General features: G+C 58.4%; 1 protein-coding gene across 9 annotated transcripts in view; it reads left to right on the top strand.

The window, feature by feature from the left end:
* Positions 1-18,109, top strand: part of MYO18A (myosin XVIIIA) — a 95,408-nt gene that overhangs the window by 47,759 nt on the left and 29,540 nt on the right. For 2 of the 9 annotated variants that reach the window (XM_037807909.1, XM_037807911.1), the window contains 20 exons: positions 978-1,013; positions 2,694-2,781; positions 3,008-3,114; positions 3,226-3,402; positions 3,737-3,950; positions 4,205-4,347; positions 4,989-5,089; positions 5,843-5,906; positions 6,077-6,221; positions 6,545-6,565; positions 7,739-7,750; positions 8,359-8,535; positions 8,758-8,848; positions 9,065-9,257; positions 10,071-10,157; positions 12,268-12,409; positions 12,566-12,725; positions 13,451-13,637; positions 13,932-14,181; positions 16,590-16,699. In XM_037807909.1, the coding sequence (XP_037663837.1) occupies positions 978-1,013; positions 2,694-2,781; positions 3,008-3,114; positions 3,226-3,402; positions 3,737-3,950; positions 4,205-4,347; positions 4,989-5,089; positions 5,843-5,906; positions 6,077-6,221; positions 6,545-6,565; positions 7,739-7,750; positions 8,359-8,535; positions 8,758-8,848; positions 9,065-9,257; positions 10,071-10,157; positions 12,268-12,409; positions 12,566-12,725; positions 13,451-13,637; positions 13,932-14,181; positions 16,590-16,699 (2,505 nt within the window). Of the gene's footprint in view, positions 1-977; positions 1,119-2,693; positions 2,782-3,007; positions 3,115-3,225; positions 3,403-3,736; positions 3,951-4,204; positions 4,348-4,988; positions 5,090-5,842; positions 5,907-6,076; positions 6,222-6,544; positions 6,566-7,738; positions 7,751-8,358; positions 8,536-8,757; positions 8,849-9,064; positions 9,258-10,070; positions 10,158-12,267; positions 12,410-12,565; positions 12,726-13,450; positions 13,638-13,931; positions 14,182-16,589; positions 16,700-18,109 lie in introns of those variants that run through there. The other 7 variants (XM_037807910.1, XM_037807915.1, XM_037807914.1 and 4 more) reach the window with 5 other exon arrangements.

Below are 18,109 nucleotides of genomic sequence, written 5' to 3'. Positions count from 1 at the left end.
TTCCCCTTTTGGTCAAGAAGATTTTCTCAATCCCACGATGCCAGGTCCAGGCTCATCCCTGGGAGTCATGTCCTGTGTTGCCTGGCCAATTTTGGACACTTTGATTTTCCAGACCCAGATGGGGTCCTTGAACTCCTTGCCCATTTCTTACAGAAAAGGTCCAAGGCCTGGCTGACTCCCCTCCTTCTCCCAGGAAGCCATTGAGGGGCTTTAAATAACCAGGGATGTCAGGGCAGGCCACAGAGTCTGCCCATAGACCCTTGGCCCTGGGGCAGCTGGCAGGTGGCTCACAGGTTGGACCTGGCTGGGGTGATGCTTCTGCTTGCCACATGGCCAGTGTGCCCACCTGGGAGTGGGGCGAGATGCAGGGCACCATGGGTTGAGGAAGGGGTCCTAGACCAGTGGCGGCCGGTGACCTTTTCTGTAAAGGTGCAGAGGTGGGAGCTCTGAAGAACAGCCATTGGCATGGGGAGTGACACCCTTTAGTGTGTGTTTGGAGGTGAGGGACAGCTCTGGGCTGCATCTGGTGGGAAATGCCCTGGAGAGAAGGCCAGAGGCTCCCAGGGAGCCCAGGCCCTGGGTGAAGAGAAGCTGGCCTGGCAGACATGGAAAAGGGAGCCTAATTCAGAATGTTCTGGATAGCCAGCCTAGGAGAGACTGTGGCCAGAGGCAGAGTGGCACACGCCTGCCAGGATTATGGGGCAGGACTTCCGGGAGCATCTCCTCTAGGAAATCTGATGGGAACATCGCAAGCTGGGTCTTCTTCCTGTCTGGCTTCTGCTTGCCTGGGTGCAGTTCACCTGCTCGGGCCAGCTCCCCGGACAGGGCACTAAGCTCCTCCTCCTCTACCACACACCTTGGGTGGCCAGTGTGTACCCACCCACGTGGTCCTGGGGTGCTTGCTGAAGGGGGCATGCTGTGGCCTGCTTGTCTTCACCCCTCTTCTCCTCTCTCTCCTCTTTGCTTGCTGCCGGCAGCTGGACCCTGAGGCCGCCTCTCCTGCCCACAGCCAGGTAGGGTGCTCCTGTCCCCCTCAGGAGCCCTCCGCTTCCTCCGGTGACCCCCTGCCCCCGGCCTGCACCTGGGCTGGCGTCTGTGCCCGGGCCTCGTGCTGGAGTGTAAGGCCCCTTTCCCCCTTCAGGCTCCTGCCTGGTGTTTGGGAGGATCCCTGGGGGACACGGTATCAGGGGCAGCTCTGTGCCAGGCCCTTGGGGCACGTCTGGTGTCACTGCTCAGTTTGGGCCTCCGTGGTGCATGATAGTTCTCAGCCTGAGTTGGGGGCTGTAGGTATTTCAACTCTGCTCCCTCTGGGTAAAAAAAAACCTGGAAAGGCGGCGTCCCTGCCCCTCCCCAAGCCCAAAGCTGAAGATGACGCCTTCTCTGTCTCCACCTGCTGGCCAGTGTGGGAAACCCATCTTCAGATTCGCTCTGAAGTTGTCAACCGGCCCTCGCTGGAATCCTGGGACCCTTAGACGTCACTTTATTCATCAGTCTCCAAACACCGGGCCCATAGAATGTGCCCATTCAAGACAAAGATTTCACCTGAAAAGGACAAAACATTGTAATGAGTTTTTTTTAAATATATATATAAAGTAACATTTCTTCAAACCTAAAGAATTAGCCTTTTTTAATATCCTCATTTAATAAATTAAAACATGGACAGCCCTATAGTGATCCTCCTGTTTGGAGGGTAATTCCACTGGTCTATGAAACCCAGAATTCTGGGAACCACTGAGGCAGCCCAGCTCGGGTCTCCCTGTCAGGGGCACTGGCTTTGGCAGCGCCATGCCCGACTGGCAGTGCCTGTGAGCGCATCTTTCTGATTGGTGACCGCCTGGGGCTCTGGGGACCCCCGCCCCTTTACACCCTTCCCTGCACCCATCCGTAGGGCATGCTGGTCTCTCCCTGTGTTTGGCAAAGCAGTGCTACTCCCCACCCACCCACCCACCTCTATCTCCGGCCACGCTGTCTCGTGTCTTTGTGTGGCTTTGGTATAGCCACATAGGTCTGGCACCTGCCACCTGGTAAAGAGGGAACTTTGCTGATGGTAACAGAGAGAAGGATTGAGCGGGGAGTCCAGTGTGTACACCCGAGCACTGTGTCCCTGCTCAGGGAGCTCATCCTCTGGAGGGAAAGGCCAAGGCGAAGGCCAGGGGCTTAGGATTGCCTAAGAACTACAAAATTCTCTGCCACTTCTCTGCTCCAATCTTGAGGCAATGCCCTTTCCCAGCTTGGTGAAAGAAGCTGTATCGTTCAGATAAAAAGAGAAGCTGGACATGAAAGATCCCAGAAGCTGTGGCCCCGGGTTAGGGGTTTGGGCTCAGAATACTGATCTTATCGGTTTCCCAAGGAGGAGAGGGCAGAGGGCGGCTGACGTGGAATTGGAGATTTGCTTTCCTGGGGTCTGCTCGCTCCTGGGCACGTGTTCCTGTCCCTCCCAGGGCCTCAAGGCTGCTACGGTCCCTAACCTCTGTGTCCCTGACCTCAGAGCCAGCACTCCCTCCTGGCTTCCCCACCTCTTTCCCAGGCACCTCTGCTGTCCGTGTGTCTCAGTCTGCTGCCTGCCTGCCCCCCTCCCCCAGGGGCTCCTCCTGCAGCCCTTCCCCTCTCGTGGCTCCTCTCATGAGCTGCCCTTATTGCCTCTGACTTCCAGAGCGGGGCCTGACGGTTTATTCTTCCCCTCCCTCTGATAGGCGAAGACAGAAGAGCAGATTGCAGCTGAGGAGACATGGTATGAGACAGAAAAGGTGTGGCTGGTCCATAAAGATGGCTTCTCACTTGGTGAGTCTCATGGAGGGGCCCAGGAGACAGGTGCCCGGGACCCTCTGATTCCAGGGCCGCCTCCTACCTTGTCTCGGCCTTGCTGGGTGGTAGGTGGGCCTTTGGGGTCTGGTGAGGGCTGGGTAGCTAGTGCCATAGTGGGGAGGAGTGTTGGACCGTGAAGGGCCTGAACAGGCTGGCAGATGCTCCCCAGGCCCCTGTCCGACTGTCTGTCCCTGCCCCGCAGCCAGTCAGCTGAAATCCAAGGAGATCAGCCTGCCCGAGGGGAAGGTGCGCGTGAAGCTGGACCACGACGGAGCCGTCCTGGATGTAGACGAGGATGACGTGGAGAAGGTGCGCAGACGGGGGGCACCAGGAGGTGGGCTGGGGAGGGTGGGCCTGTCCTCTGGCGGTGGAGACAGGATTCTGCTTCCTCAGCCTCCACCTGCCCGTCCTCTTCCACAGGCGAACGTTCCGTCCTGCGACCGCCTGGAAGATCTGGTCTCACTGGTGTACCTCAACGAGTCCAGTGTGCTGCACACACTGCGCCAGCGCTATGGCGCTAGCCTGCTGCACACGTACGCTGGCCCCAGCCTGCTTGTCCTCAGCCCCCGCGGGGCCCCGGCTCTGTACTCCGAGAAGGTGCGGCACCCTCCAGGCTATCGTGCATCCCCACCTGCCCTGGCTCTCTGCCCCGCCACCATCTGCCTTGGCACCCCACTGAGTGCCTGTCCATTCTCACAGTTGACCTTGGGAAGAGGAGTCATTTCAAGGGAAGGGAGTCAGAAGGAGCGCCTCCAATTCTCGAACAGAGCCCAGGGCTTGACTAGTGTCTGCGTTTCCATGCCTTAGCCTCAGAGCCTCTGGGTACCCAGGGAGTGAAAAGCCCAGAAAGATGTGGACCTTGGGGGTGAGGGGTGTCTGGACGGGACCAGCTAAGAGCCTACCCCTCCCCTCCATCCCTGTCCCACCCGAGGTGATGCACATGTTCAAGGGGTGCCGGCGAGAGGACATGGCACCCCACATCTATGCCGTGGCCCAGACTGCGTACAGGGCCATGCTGATGAGCCGCCAGGACCAGTGCATCGTCCTCCTGGGCAGCAGTGGCAGTGGCAAGACCACCAGCTGCCAGCACCTGGTGCAATACCTGGCCACCATTGCAGGCACCAGTGGGAACAAGGTGTTTTCTGGTGAGGCAGGGACAACTGGGAAAACTGAGGATGGGCTGGGAAGGAGGGCTCTCTGTCCTCTCAAAACCCCTCTGTCTCTGGGAAGTTTGCTTCTAAATAACCCCAAGCTTTCATGCCCTGGGGTAACAGGCCTGGGCTGGGCCTCCCATCCTGCCTGGGCTTGGCCTCCCATCCTGCCTGGGCTTCTGGAGCCCATGGCCGGTGGGCAAGCTGTCCCTGGCTTTCCTGATGTCCTCTGGGCCTGTTTTCTGCAGTGGAGAAGTGGCAGGCCCTGTACACCCTTCTGGAAGCCTTTGGGAACAGCCCCACCATCATGAATGGCAATGCTACCCGCTTCTCCCAGATCCTCTCCCTGGACTTTGACCAAGCTGGCCAGGTGGCCTCGGCCTCCGTTCAGGTGAGGGGCACTGCCCGGACCTCAGGGCATCAGGACACAGGCAGCCTGATTTCCTGCCCTAGAAATCAAGCTCTCTCCTGGGCCTTATTTTCCTGGGATTTGGCCCCAACAAAATAGACCTTGGCACAGGCAGGGCTGGCCTGCTCTACCCATTCCTCTGCCCTGAGCCTTCACCATTCTGCCCTCCACACTTCCTGCCAGCTCCCTTCTCTCTCCTCACCCTGAGATCCTCCCTACCCTACTGCTAGGGCCATCCCTACACCCATTTTGTAAGCTCCAAGGTCGGCTTCTCATCCAGTGGAGGGCTGGCCTGCCAGTAAAGTAAGGCACAGCCAAGGCTGATTCCCTTCCACACTAGATCAAAAGCATCCACCACCCCCCCCCTCCAAGAAGGCTGGTTCCCGTGGCCTGGGCATGGCTGCAGGTCCCCCTCCAGCTGGACCTGTCTTCTTCCTGGCTCCGGTTCCTGCCCCATTTGACCCTAGGGTGATCTGGCCCCTAGCTGAGCACCTTGGGAATAAGACATAGCTGCCTGCTCCCAGGGCCTGGAGGCTCACGGGCCTGATTCCTTCTGGTGTGGGTTGGGGGAAGCTTGATTTGACACTACCCTCCTTACCCACACCCTCCATGCTATGCCACAGACAATGCTTCTAGAGAAGCTGCGTGTGGCTCGACGCCCAGCCGGTGAAGCCACATTCAACGTCTTCTACTACCTGCTGGCCTGTGGGGATGGCACCCTCAGGTGAGACAGGCCAGAGGGTTCTGGGAGGGTGCTCTGGACTCCTGGACCTTGCCACTGGGCTGCAGACTGAACTGTTTGTTTATCGTGTGCTGCTTTGTGCTGGGCTCTGAGCTAGGCCTTGGGGAGGTGAGATGAATGAGATGTGGCCCTGCCCGTTAGGAACCCCCTGGCCCCAGGTACAGGGGCCTTGCTGTGTGTGAGGGGGGCACAAATGACCCGACTCTTCAGTGCTCCCAAGGCCTAGCTAGTGTCTCCATTCCCCGTGGAGCCAGAACTAGAAAGGAAAACACACCGAGACTCCAGTGGTCAGTGACTTGCCCATAGCCACACCGCTAGTCTGGGCCTAAGCTGGTATTCGTGTCCATGTTGGTTGCCTCTGCCATGCAGATTCCCTTTAGACCTGCAGACTGTTTTTACTGCAGAAGGATCAGACAGAGCAAACAGCCCCAGGGCATTGTGCTCTTTAGCTCGTCTCATAACAGAAGGCACAGTCTCTGTCGTCGACAGGTTCCCTGCTCCCTGGCTGGACCCCCTCACCCAAACATCTCTGGTGACCTGTCTGAGAGGAGGCCGGGGCTCTGATGAGGTGGTCGGGCCAATTAGGAAGGGCAGCAGAAGCCGGCCTGCCAGTGGGGGCGTGATGGGCAGACAGAACTCGGAGTCTAGAAGCTAAGTCTGTCTGCCTCAGTCCTGGGAGAAAGCTGGCCTTGGCATGGGACAAGCCTGGCACTGATGCCTTGTTTGTACCTCTAGGACAGAGCTCCACTTGAACCACTTGGCAGAGAACAGTGTGTTTGGGATTGTGCCACTGGCCAAGGTGAGGGGCTATGGGGCCTGGGCCTTGGAAGCCTTGGGGTAAGGGAAGCCTTGGGTGGCTCTGCCCTGAGCCTTGGCTCCCTGAGGGCCCAGCAGCTCTTGGGGGGGAGGGGTTGCTGGGAGGGCACTCCCTCTGGGTTGCGATGCCAGTGTGCCAGTCTGTCCCTGCAGCCCGAGGAGAAGCAGAAAGCAGCTCAGCAGTTCAGCAAGCTCCAGACAGCCATGAAAGTGCTGGGCATCTCCCCGGATGAGCAGAAGGCCTGCTGGTTCATCCTGGCCGCCATCTATCACCTGGGGGCTGCAGGCGCCACCAAAGGTAACCTGCAGTGGGGCCCAACAGCCTGGCCTGCCTCCCCGGAGACCCTGCAGGGACCCTGCCGACTCCCAGTTCATTCTTGCCCAGCACAGATTCTTCTGTCATCAGACACCCCTCTTTTACTTGTGCCTCTTCCCAGTCCCGTGCATCAGAGAAGGCTCCGGACAGCTGGAGAAGCGTCACTGCCAGTGGGGCCTGAGGCCTGGACTTAGATGGCAGTGACTGGGCTTGGGGTTCTGGGGATGAGGGGAGAGAGAGAGAAGGGAACTAACTCAGAGCAGACCCCACTGGAATAACTCTCCTTCTTGTTCCGTTCCTGACAGAGGCCCCCGAGGAGCAAGCCGGTAACTGACCTCCACTCCCCCCCACCGGGTGTAGGGCCACCTTGCCCTGTCTTGGTGCTTTTTCTGGGTTCTCTCTGGGAGATGAGCTTGTTCTGTCATAGTGGAGGGGAGCTGGCCGGGGGTAAAGCTCCAGGGTTGTGGGTGGAGAGGGCCTGTGGGGCTTCTGGGAGACCCCACAGTGATTCTGGGACAATCGCTGTTTCTCCTGTTTCCTGTTTTGTATCCAGATCTCAGAACCTCTCAAGATGCCCTCCATAGGGCTTAAGTGGGGTGAGGTGGGCTTGCTTCCTGGGGCTTCCCGAGGCCAGTTTTCCCTTCTCTCCACTGGTTTGGTGGCTGGGGTCCCTTCTTCTTGCATGTCAGGGTGGAGGCCACCAGGGGGCAGCAGGCACCGGGGTATGAATGGGCTGCAGCGTCAGCACCTGTGCCTGGGGGCTTGTGAATGGCGAGGGCTCCGCCCGGCTTGGAAGACCTCTCTTGCCTTCCTCGGAGATTTCACTGGGGGGCAGGTGCTTCACTCTTCCCTTCTTTCTCCTCCTGTTTAAGGAAAGGGGATGCGGGATTTATCTTCCTCTGGGATGGGAAGGGCCCCGGGCTGCCCAGCAGCACTGGGGGGTGGGTGCACAGACCAGTCTGCGTCTGGGGCTCCTGACCACCCCAGCAGGTGGCTTCCCTGCCAAGGAGAAATCAGGTGCTGGGTGGAAGAAGTTGTCTCCAGACTGTGTGGGTGGGCAGGTGGGCCTGCGACTGTGTCTCGGGGGAAGTTCTTTTACTCCGAGGAGGTGACAAGCTTGGGTTTCCTATCACTCCACTCAGGGCCGACCGCGGGTGGGAGCACTGGGTACGTCAGCGCACGGGCCTTGTTGTCAGAGCTTCCAGTCTTTTCCAGGGCAGTGTGTGGGCCTGTGCGCGTGTGTCTGGTAGAACGTCTTTGTGCGTCTCTTCCTGTGTGTGTCAGTGCGGTTACGTCCACAGGCATACTCCTCTGAGACCGTGAGTGTGTGTGTTTGTTGTTTCCAGTCTGGATGTGGTCCTGTTTTCTTGCCCGCGCGCATCCTCACAAACCCCCACCCCCCATGGTCCCTTCCCGTGGGCCCGGCTGGCTGAGTTGATGACTGTTTGCTAACACACTGTTTTCCTTTGCATGCTGCATGCTGGTCCTTTGCCTTGCAGAAGCTGCTGAAGGTAAAACCTCGTTTCTTGTTAGCTTTCCCTAATTACCCTGATTGGACACATGTCGCTGAGGCGCGGGTGGCTGTGTGGGCTGTTCCCTCCCCCCTGCTGCTTTTTTGCTTCCCCACTGTTGGGCCACGGGTGGGTGTTTGTGGTCCCCCCAGCAGACGCCTGCGGGGAAGGGGGGGGTCCCTAATGCATCCCTGGTAGGGGGAGGCACTAGTACTCTCTCATGACGGGGGTTCTTGTGGTCGTTGTGGGTGGCTTGGCTCATCTTCTGACTCTGTCCTTGCCCACATGGGCACCCCTGGCGCCAAGCCCCCCGAAAGGGATCTTTGCCGCTGGTGGGGTGCCCTCTGGTGGCAGCAGTGTGGAGTTACCACCTCTCCCAGGACCTGCTCCTTCTCTCCACCCCTAAGGGTCACAGGACACGCTGGCAGCTGCTGGCTGCCCCCATCCTGCCTAAAGCCCATCTTGTGTCATCAGGGCTGACTTTTTTTCCCTCCAGAAGATGCCTGTGCCCCAGTGCTACGGGTGTGAGGGAGCCAAAGGGCACAGTGGTTATCAACTGGCCCAAGGAGGAAGATCCAAGATGCCAGTCCTTTTTTTCCACCCCATAGCTGGACGCAAGCAGTTTGCCCGCCATGAGTGGGCCCAGAAGGCCGCGTACCTGCTGGGCTGCGGCCTGGAGGAGCTCTCCTCGGCCATCTTCAGGCACCAGCATAAGGGGGGCACCCTGCAGCGCGCCTCCTCCTTCCGCCAGGGCCCCGAGGAGAGCAGCCTGGGAGAGGTCACAGGTACCCTCTGCCCCTTGGGGTGGGGGCCTGGGTTGGGAGCCTGGTCCAGGGCTTGTTGCCAACTCTGGGATGGGGAGAATGGTGAGGCGCGTAGATGCGTCCGTCAGTGGGGGAGGCCCACCCCAGAGCCCCCAGGCTGACGTGGCCCCGGGAAGGCAGGGAGCATATCAGACGGGGAGTCCCAGGGGGCAGGGGATAGAGCTGGATCCTCTTGCCCCACAGGCCCCAAACTCAGCGCCCTCGAGTGCTTAGAGGGCATGGCTTCTGGCCTCTACAGTGAGCTCTTCACCCTTCTCATCTCCCTGGTGAACAGGTGAGTGCCAGGTGGGGCCTGGGGCTCTCCTGCTTCCTGCTCCGGCCCAGGTGCAGTTGATGCCAGCAGAGGACGCCCTGTCCCCGCGGGCTGTGCGCGAGGAGGGGCACAGCCTCCCTGCCCGGGTCCCCTAAGCCGGGAGGCGGGGAGGGCAGACCAGTGGAGCCGCTCAGCGGTACTGCCCTGATGGCGCTGACCCAGGCTCTCCCCGTGAAGGGCTCTGCAGTCCAGCCAGCACTCCCTCTGCTCCATGATGGTTGTGGACACGCCGGGCTTCCAGAACCCCGAGCAGGGCGGGGCGGCCCGCGGCGCCTCCTTCGAGGAGCTGTGCCACAACTACGTCCAGGACCGGCTGCAGGGGCTCTTCCACGAGCGCACCTTTGTGCAGGAGCTGGAAAGATACAAGGAGGTAGCACTTGACCTTGGCCCCTGCCTGGGGCAACCCCCACCCCCGCCAGCCTCACCTTCTGGCCCTGGCACCCCCCAGGGAGGGCACCTTGGACAAGGGAAGGTGCCACCTTCCACGCTAGCTGCTCCCTTCCCAGCTCTTTGCTCTCTTCATTTCTGTCCCCATTTGTTCTCGGTTGTGGGAGTCTTTTCCTGTCTCCCCCCCGCCCCCAATACTTTGACCTTGGCTGCATGGTGGTTTTGTGGCGAGTTTGCTCTCCAAGAAGCCTAAGGTGTGTTCAGGGTCCCTCCGAGGCCCTGTGAATTGCCACAACTCCGCATGTTTTGGGCTCAGCCGTCTCTGACTCCCTTTCCCCTTATCTGTTAAGATGGTTGATTATTTAGGGCCCCTCATAAAAGGGTGTCCCCCAGAGGGCAAGATCTGGAAATCTGACCTCATGTGGAGGTGAGTTGCCCAAACTGAGGAGGATATTTATCCTTGTCAAGAGAAGATTCAGGAAGAAAACAACTGTTGTTTTCAAGTGTTTCAAGGATGATCATGTGAAATTGAGACTAGGCTTATTCCACAATGGCTAAACAACTGATGTAAAATAACAGGAAATGTGACTTTAGCTCAGTATCACAGGAGTTTATGAGAATTTTAGCTGTCCAGCAATACAACGTGGTGCCTTGGGAGTAGTGAGCAATTTGTCAGTTGACGGTGCTACAGGGGAGGTTGGACTCGTCAACCCCAGGGTCCCCTCCTGGCCTGCTCTAGGGGCTGCTCCCCAACACATGACCCCCATGCTCACTGCTGCTCTGCCTTCCTCCCTAGGAGAACATCGAGCTGGCATTTGACGACTTGGAGCCGGCCACAGATGACTCGGTGGCTGCGGTGGACCAAACCTCCCATCAGTCCCTGGTAGGGATTCTAGCGAGGGTCTGGGCTGTTTTCTTCTCCCTTATTCCTCCGTCTTCCTAGAGCCCAGCTCGTGTGATCTGCTGCCGTCGGGGCTTCTGTGGGCCGAGGGAGTGCCCAGCAGTTGTGCCCAGACAGCAAGCACTTCTCTGCTGACCCATGGGCTTCCCAAGGCCCGGGGGCCCCTGCCCTCAGCAGTCTGGCCAGGAAGGTGGCACTTTTCTTCCGCCCTGGTGCAGTAGGTGGCCCCCAGTATCTCCAAGCAGGTGGGACGGTATATACTGGCTTCCTCGCCAGCTGAGGCTCAGACCCTATCCTGTGAGTGTGTCTGCCAGGAGCCCTGGTGTCTGCTCCTGGGTGGTGAGGGCCTGGCTGGACTCAGAGGACTTAGTCATTCCCTCCCACAGTCCCTGCAAAGGGGGCTCATGGACCAAGCTGAGAGGGGCAAGGGGGCAGCATTCCCCATTCGCTGTTCCCCCAGGGAAATAGTGCCAGGCTATAGAACCCCCACAGATGGCTGTCACAGGGGTGAGCCCTCGCCCCTCAACCTTTGGGACAGGCTTGGTCACCCCTGGTTCTAGTGTCTTGGGCACCCGGCTGCCTGGAAGCCTGGCTGGGCCGATGAGCACTTGACATTTGGTGACTGTCTTCAATTAGGGAAATTGCATGAAGCGCTTTATTGGCATTTTTGCCAGACTGCTGGGTCCCCCCGTCTGCTTTGATTCCTGCCTCCCTCTCTGTCTTCCCAGCAGAAAAGCCCTGCTTGGCTAGCACCAGGGAGTGGAGCCCTGGAGAGAGCCAGAATCCCCCTGGGGACAAATGCTTTAAGTGCCCAAGTACCAGGTCTCCCCAGGGATGTTGGATTTTCTTTTTCCTGACATCTGGGCTGCTGTGGCAGCCTCCCTGGAGAGCCTGTGCCATTCCCAGGAGATGGGGGAAGTCAGTGCCTGTGGCTTCTGAGCAGCAGTAGGTCACACAGTGTGTTTGGATGGGGCAGGGCCAGGTTTCCCTCCCTCAGTCTCCCCCATCTGATGAGCCATGGCATCGGGCAGCTCCCCTCTGGGGAAGGGGGTCCCTCAGTGCCCACTGCCACTCACCGACTGATGGCTTCAGTACTTAATCCTGCCACTCAGCTACAGCTGCTGGGGAACCTGAATTGCCTCTCAGTCCTTGACCACATTCTGCTTCCTTCCGGTAATCACACCGACTCCCCTGGGCAGCTGTGGGGACGAGAGGCAGGCAGCTGGGGCCAGGGAGGCGAAATAGCCCTTCTCACTTCTCCTGTCCTCCAGTCCCTAAAGGTGAGGCCTGAATGGGGTGTGGGGAAGGATGAGTTGAGCTCTCCCCCAGGAGGACTTGGGAATTCCATAGAAAAAAGCGTGTCGAGGCCAGATGCACCACAGACCTAGTTTGTATGGCCTGCATGGTGTATTTGAAATCAGAAGTCAAGACTTCCACCTTCTTTTGAAAAACTGGAGGATTGATCAACACAAGGCCAACATCCTTCCAGGACAAAAAATTAGCTGGAACTGAGCAGCAGTTGCTCCCTTTAGCTGGGGACTCTTGCTCTTCAGTTTGCCCCGGCCTCTGCCCCCCCGGCTGTCATGGAGGTTATGACCCTGCTGCGAGCCTGCCTGTGGGACCAGGGCTTACCCCACAGCCCGGGCTTACTGAGCATTTCCTCTGGGTCATGTACTGTGCTCAGGGCCTAACAGACCTTACCTCATCTGCCAGGGAGGTGATGCCCAGGGAAGGGGGGTAATATGGGGCTCACTCAAGCCCCTTGTAACCCCCAAAGGGACAAATGTGGAGGAGAGCCTCTGGGTGTGGGCTTGGGTTAATATGAACCATCAGTCTTTGGTGGCTTTGGGCCCAATATTTTGCTGCGAGCGTCTCTCTGATTTGTTTCTAGTCTCCTCTTTTTCCCTGCTGTCCACCTCCTCACCAGGGTCAGTAGTGAGGTGCAGAAGCTGCAGTTTGTGTGTGTGTGTGCATGCGTGTGTGTGTGCATATGTGTGTGTGTAGTGTGTTTAGAGTGTGTGCTTGGGGCCAGGGACCTAGCTCCTTTCCCAAACTCCGTGCGTCAAGGTTGGTTTCTTTCCTTCTCCCATAGGTCCGCTCACTGGCCCGCACAGATGAGGCAAGGGGCCTCCTGTGGCTATTGGAAGAGGAGGCACTGGTGCCAGGGGCCACTGAGGATGCCCTCCTGGAGCGTCTTTTTTCCTACTACGGACCCCAGGAAGGTGACAAGAAAGGTAGGTGGCATCCCCAGAGGGTAGCTCCTCAGCTTGCTCTCCGGAGGATCCACTTGGATGGTCCAGGCAAGCAGCTGGCACTGCCCCGGGGCCCACTGAGGGCCTGTGCCTTGTGTCTGGGCACTGACAGTCAGAACCTGCCTCTCTCACCTGCAGGCCAGAGCCCCCTTCTGCGCAGCAGCAAGCCACACCATTTCCTCCTGGGCCACAGTCACGGCACCAACTGGGTGGAGTACAACGTGGCCGGCTGGCTGAGCTACACCAAGCAGAACCCAGCCACCCAGAACGCCCCCCGGCTCCTGCAGAACTCCCAGAAGTAAGAACATCTGCACGCGCCCTGTGCCTGGGGCTGTTTTCCTGGGCTCCTTCCCCTGGGGGTGTCTCCCAGGCCCCATATCCAGCCTCCACTTCCTGAGAGGCAGCTGCCAACACTTGAGGGCGTGGGCTGACCTCCCAGAGTAGAGATGGGGGATAGATATAGTTGGAGGGGCTTGTAGTCCTATATTTGAATGACACGGCCACATTCTTTAGAGAGGGCAGGGGGAGCCCTGGAAACCCCTCCGTCGTGTGACCCCTGCCATCCATTCATTTATTAAACGGTTCATAACTGAGCACTTGCTCTGTGACAAGGACTATTCTAGGTGCTTGGCAGACAGCAGTGAACAGAACGAAACTCCTTGCCCTTGTGGAGTTTACATTCTAGTGGGAGGGGGCGGGGAGCCAGAAAATGAACAGTGAGCGTAATGAGTAAATTATTTAGCACGTTAGATGTTTAAGTTTAATCTGTTCTGCCGCGGTGGGAGCCCCTTCCCCACGCTGCCCTGTCTGATGATGGGGAAGAGCAGGTTGCCATCCTCTGTCCAGTCCTTCATACCACTCGCCTTCTGCCCACCCCCGTTTTCTCCTCTTGCTGCTCAGAGAGTCCTAGTTTCCCCATGGGTGTGGGGGTTGTTTGGTGCCCTAGGAGCTGGGAGGAGGGACGGTCTCTGCCTCTGTGTTAATGTGACTCCTTTCCCTCCCCGGCCCTCCCACCCCTGGCAGGAAGGTCATCAGCCATCTGTTCCTGGGCCGGGCGGGCGGCACCACGGTGCTGTCGGGCTCCATCGCAGGCCTGGAGGGCGGCTCACAGCTGGCGCTGCGCCGGGTCACCAGCATGCGGAAGACCTTTACCACGGGCATGGCGGCTGTCAAGAAGAAATCACTGTGCATCCAGATTAAGCTGCAGGTGGTGAGTGTACCAGCCCAGGCCCCGAGGCCCCTCCTCAGCCTGGCAGGTAGGCCTGGGCATTCTGGGCATCCCAGGTCATCTGGTGGCAACTCAGCACCCCACCCTGACATGATCACTGCTGCCTACGAGTGGCCACCCAGGCCCAGGGAGGGTCGAGTTATCCAGGCCGAGCCCATGTCCTGGGCAGTGGTGGGACACGCGTCATCCTGCAAGGAGAGGGCTGCTGGCACCTGTGTCTGCCCTCTTGGTCCTGGACCATCAGAGCCCACTGAGAGTGCTCCCCTCCCTCGGCAGGATGCCCTCATCGACACCATCAAGAAGTCGAAGCTGCATTTCGTGCACTGCTTCCTGCCCGTGGCTGAGGGCTGGGTCGGGGAGCCCCGTTCTGCCTCCTCCCGCCGAGTCAGCAGCAGCAGCAGCAGCGAGCTGGACCTGCCCTCGGGGGACCACTGCGAGGCTGGGCTCCTGCAGCTCGACGTGGCCCTGCTCCGGGCCCAGCTCCGCGGCTCCCGCCTGCTCGATGCCATGCGCATGTACCGCCAAGGTGGGGCCCCCTTCCTCTCGACTGCTGGCTCTTTTCTGGAGCTGCCCCTGCCCTTCCCCACCTTACAGATGGGGCCCGTGGGCCTGGAGGGTGCTCCTGCCCTCTCGTCTCAGGGCTAGCCCTGGGTCTCCCTCATGCTCTCTCTCTGGGCTCTCCTTCTCTGTGGGGTCCCTTCTTGCCCCCAGCCTACAGGCTGCTTCTGTCTCTATTTCTTTCAACCCCACCACCTCCCATCTTTCTCCTCTTCCTCCCATGTTCCAGTTGTCTTCATCCCCTTTCCCTCTCTGCCCCACCTGCTCTGTGGCTTGTCCCCATGGCTCCTTCCTCCCTGTGTCCTTTATTTGGCTGGGTCTGCTCTGCCTGCAGCAGTGGACCAAGTGCCCAGTGGGGATAACTCCTCCAACCCCTGCTGAGAAACTAGGTGCTAAATCTTTCTTAAGTACTTAAGATTTCCAATAAAGGTCAGGCAGACCCAATTAGAGGAGGGTCAGAGAGGATGACGGTAACAGTAGTTACCATCTTTAGAGCATTTATGGTATATCAGGCACACTTCTAAACCCTTCACACACATTAAGTCATTTCATCCTCATGTGCGGTAAGTACTAGTATCATCCCCTGTTGAGGAGGCGAGGCTCAGAGAGGTTAAGCAACTTGCCCAAGGTCACCCAGCTTGTGAGGGGCAGAGTGGGGCCAGCAGGGTGGCTCCAGAGTTCATGCCTCTCAAGTAGGGTTTTATGTGCCTGAGAACTTAGGAGTTGCCTGGTTTCTGCTCTTTTTTCCTTAACTAGAGGAGCAGGCTGGGTCCCACCCACCCACAGCCAGGTCCCCTGGAAGCACCCCGATGGGTACCATCACTTTTCCTTAGCAGCCAAAGCCAGGAAACAGGCTCCCTGCCCTGCTCTAAATAAATCATCGATCTGTCCCCACGTCTTGATATGGAGTTGGTGTTTATTATTTCAAAACCAGATTGTTACCGCTCTGAACCAAAATCAATGTGCTTTACTCAAACAAGCAGATCGATGAGGCCAGCAGCAGTCCCCCCTCACCTCCCCCGGCCCCCAGCCACCGTCGATGGCGCTGATGATTAATTAAGATGCCAGGCGTCTGGATCTGCTATCCCGGCCCATCAATTTAATTGCAATTCAGATACAATCAATAGCTCACTTTGTCTTGGCCCCTCCGCGGCCCCCACCTCCTGTTTCAATTATCAAGCACATGCATCAGTCTCCTCTCCCAGCTGGAGGGTTTCCAGAGCAGCTAGCCCGCTGTAGCGGAGCGAGCCTCGACTGCTGGTCAGGAGCTAGAAGCCGGGGCCCAGCTCTGCCTCCAGCTGCAGTGTTGGTCACCTAGAGCAAGCCAGCTGCTCCGCCTCAGTTTCCATGTCTGGAAGATGAGTTGGATCTAGTCCAGGCCCCTTTTCAGTTTGCAGTTCTGTGATTCTGCAATGGAGGAGCTCTGGGTCCTCCACCAGCAGGCTGTGGCGTCCTTGGGGTGACTGTCACCTCCTGCTGGCTCCCGTGCTGACCTTGCTCCAAGCTGGAAGCCGTCTCACCCTTCCTCTGACCTCCTGGCCAGGAGGTCTGTAGCACCCAGCCCACACAGTAGGAGGTCTCTGTCAGAGGCAACACTCGTTAGGAAAGCAGTCTGTGAGTCTGTTTACTCACCTGGCCTAAGTAGGATTCAAGGTCAGGATAGGGGCAGGGAGGGAACCGTTTCTGATATCCTGCTTCAGCGGACTGAGGAAGGAGAAGGGGCATTCTGTTGAATGCCCGTGTGAGCCAAGCAGTGCTTTATATATATTTTCTCATTTAAAACGTACAACTACATGTGAGGTAAGTGGCTGTGTCCCCATTTTACAGGTAAAGAAACTGAGGCCCAGAGGGGTTGAGTCACATGATCATAAGAGGCAGGGCCAGGATTCAAACCCCCAGCTCATGAACTTTTCTTCTCAACTACTTTCTGGTGCACTGTTTTTTTCTTAAATCCTTAAGACATTGCTCTCTGGGTTATCATCGAGTTATAGACTTTGAGGGCTAAAACGGATCTGAGTCTTTTTTATCCCCATAAGATTCCTTCCAGGTAGCCAGCCATCCTCTGCTTGCCCACCTCACCAACAAGGGACTTCTAAAGGAGCCTATTCCCTTTTTAAGCCTTTCTATCCCACCATGGAGCAGCCCTAATTGTCCTCTCAGCCTTTTCTCCTTTGTCCCTGCCTCCTTCCTTGCAGCTCTCCTTTCCTGGGCTGGCCTCAGCTGCCTGCTGTCCACCCTCAACAGTTTCTTCCCCTTCGGGTGACTTTCCCTGCCCCGTCACTGCCAGCTGCCTGGGCCCCAGCAGCTGCCGGTGCAGTGAGTCGGGGAGGGGGTGTGAGATGCTGACTGACCTGGCCCCGGCCCGGCTCTCTCTAGGTTACCCTGACCACATGGTGTTCTCTGAGTTCCGCCGCCGCTTCGATGTCCTGGCTCCACACCTGACCAAGAAACACGGGCGCAACTACATTGTGGTGGACGAAAGGCGGGTAAGTCTGGGCACCCAAGCCTGCCAGACCCCTCTCTTTCTGCTCAGACCCCTCCAAGCAGCTGCCCGACCGCCCCTAGAAAGAGCAGGTCTGCCCCTTGCTCATGTGGCATCAGCCAACAGGACCAGGACAGAGGAATGCAGCTGCTGGGCTGGGCTGTGGCCGTGGGGGGGCAGGCAGCCTAGGGCGTGGACTGTAGGAGCCAGAGAAGAGCCACCCCCTTAGCAGGCCCAAGCTGGGGGTGTCCGCTCTTGGCAGGCCAGACGATCATCCAAGAGCAAGCAGAGCCAGGGCCGCCCAGGTGACAGATTAGAACTAGTGTATAGGTGCCCCACTGATGGCATCTGGGCCCCTCAGCCTTGCCCCGCCAAGTCAGGGACTGGTTCCTGCAGCAGGAAGCAGTCTAGGGGTCGGGCAGGCATCTGCCCTAGGAGGAACATTGTTCCGGCAAGCCGTCCTTGGTGGCAGGGTGAGCACGAGGCTCAGGAGCTGCTTGCTAGCCCGAGTCAGTGACGGACGTGCTGACTGTGGAAGGAGGTGCCTCCCTGCCATACTCCAGGCTCTCACCTTGACCTCCAGAGGCAGCTCCTCAGGGAGCGAAAGGGCTCCTTGTGCAGAGGGAGTGCCCTGCACTGCGCTCAGGCCTCAGGCACCCAGCCTGACTCTGAAGGCCCCTCAGGCCTTGAGGGAAGGGGGCTCTGCAGGACAGGGTGGGAAGCCCCATGGCGAGTGCCCAGCCTTTCTTGGTGTGCCACCCTCCCCTGCCTGCTGGGTCACAGAGCCGCATTCCCGGAGGCCGGTGACCTTCTCTCCATCCTTGGTGTCCTGGGTGACCTTGGTGCACGTACAGATGAACCCCACACACACACCCTCCTCACTGTCCCTTAACCTCCAGTCCAGCCTCCCCATCGTGGTTGTACCCGGTACCTTGTCATCCCTGGAAATGAGCCGCCTCTGAAATCTTCAAGTCTGACGTGGTCTTCTCTGACCACAGCCTCCTTACCCATGTATCTCTCTCTTCTCATCCTCTGAATTCATCTGCTCTCTAGCCACATTGAGGTCTCTCATTTCTGGAGCATGCTCCATTTTCTTTACTCTTGAATTACCTCCTGACTTTACTTCCTTCCCACCTCGGCCTTGACCCATGGCCCAAACCTCCTGTCACTCGGCTCTCATCACCCTCAGCTCTCCTGCCCTGCCAAACCCCCACCCTGAAGGGCAGCCTTTGGGCACCTCCACTTCTTGTTTGGGGCTCCTAAGCCCATGAGAAAAATTATGCAACTCTGTGGATTTGAATTCCTGCAGGTTCGTGGTCTCCAACCTTAGCTGGGCCCAGGGGGTGGCCCAGCGAGTCTTCCAGGTGCCCCATCCTTATCCGGCCCCTATTCCAGGCTCCTTACGTGCTCTTCC

Source organism: Choloepus didactylus, chromosome 18 (genome assembly GCF_015220235.1).
Source record: "Choloepus didactylus isolate mChoDid1 chromosome 18, mChoDid1.pri, whole genome shotgun sequence".
Taxonomy (NCBI): domain Eukaryota; kingdom Metazoa; phylum Chordata; class Mammalia; order Pilosa; family Megalonychidae; genus Choloepus; species Choloepus didactylus.
This window is presented reverse-complemented; position numbering and strand designations above follow the sequence as displayed.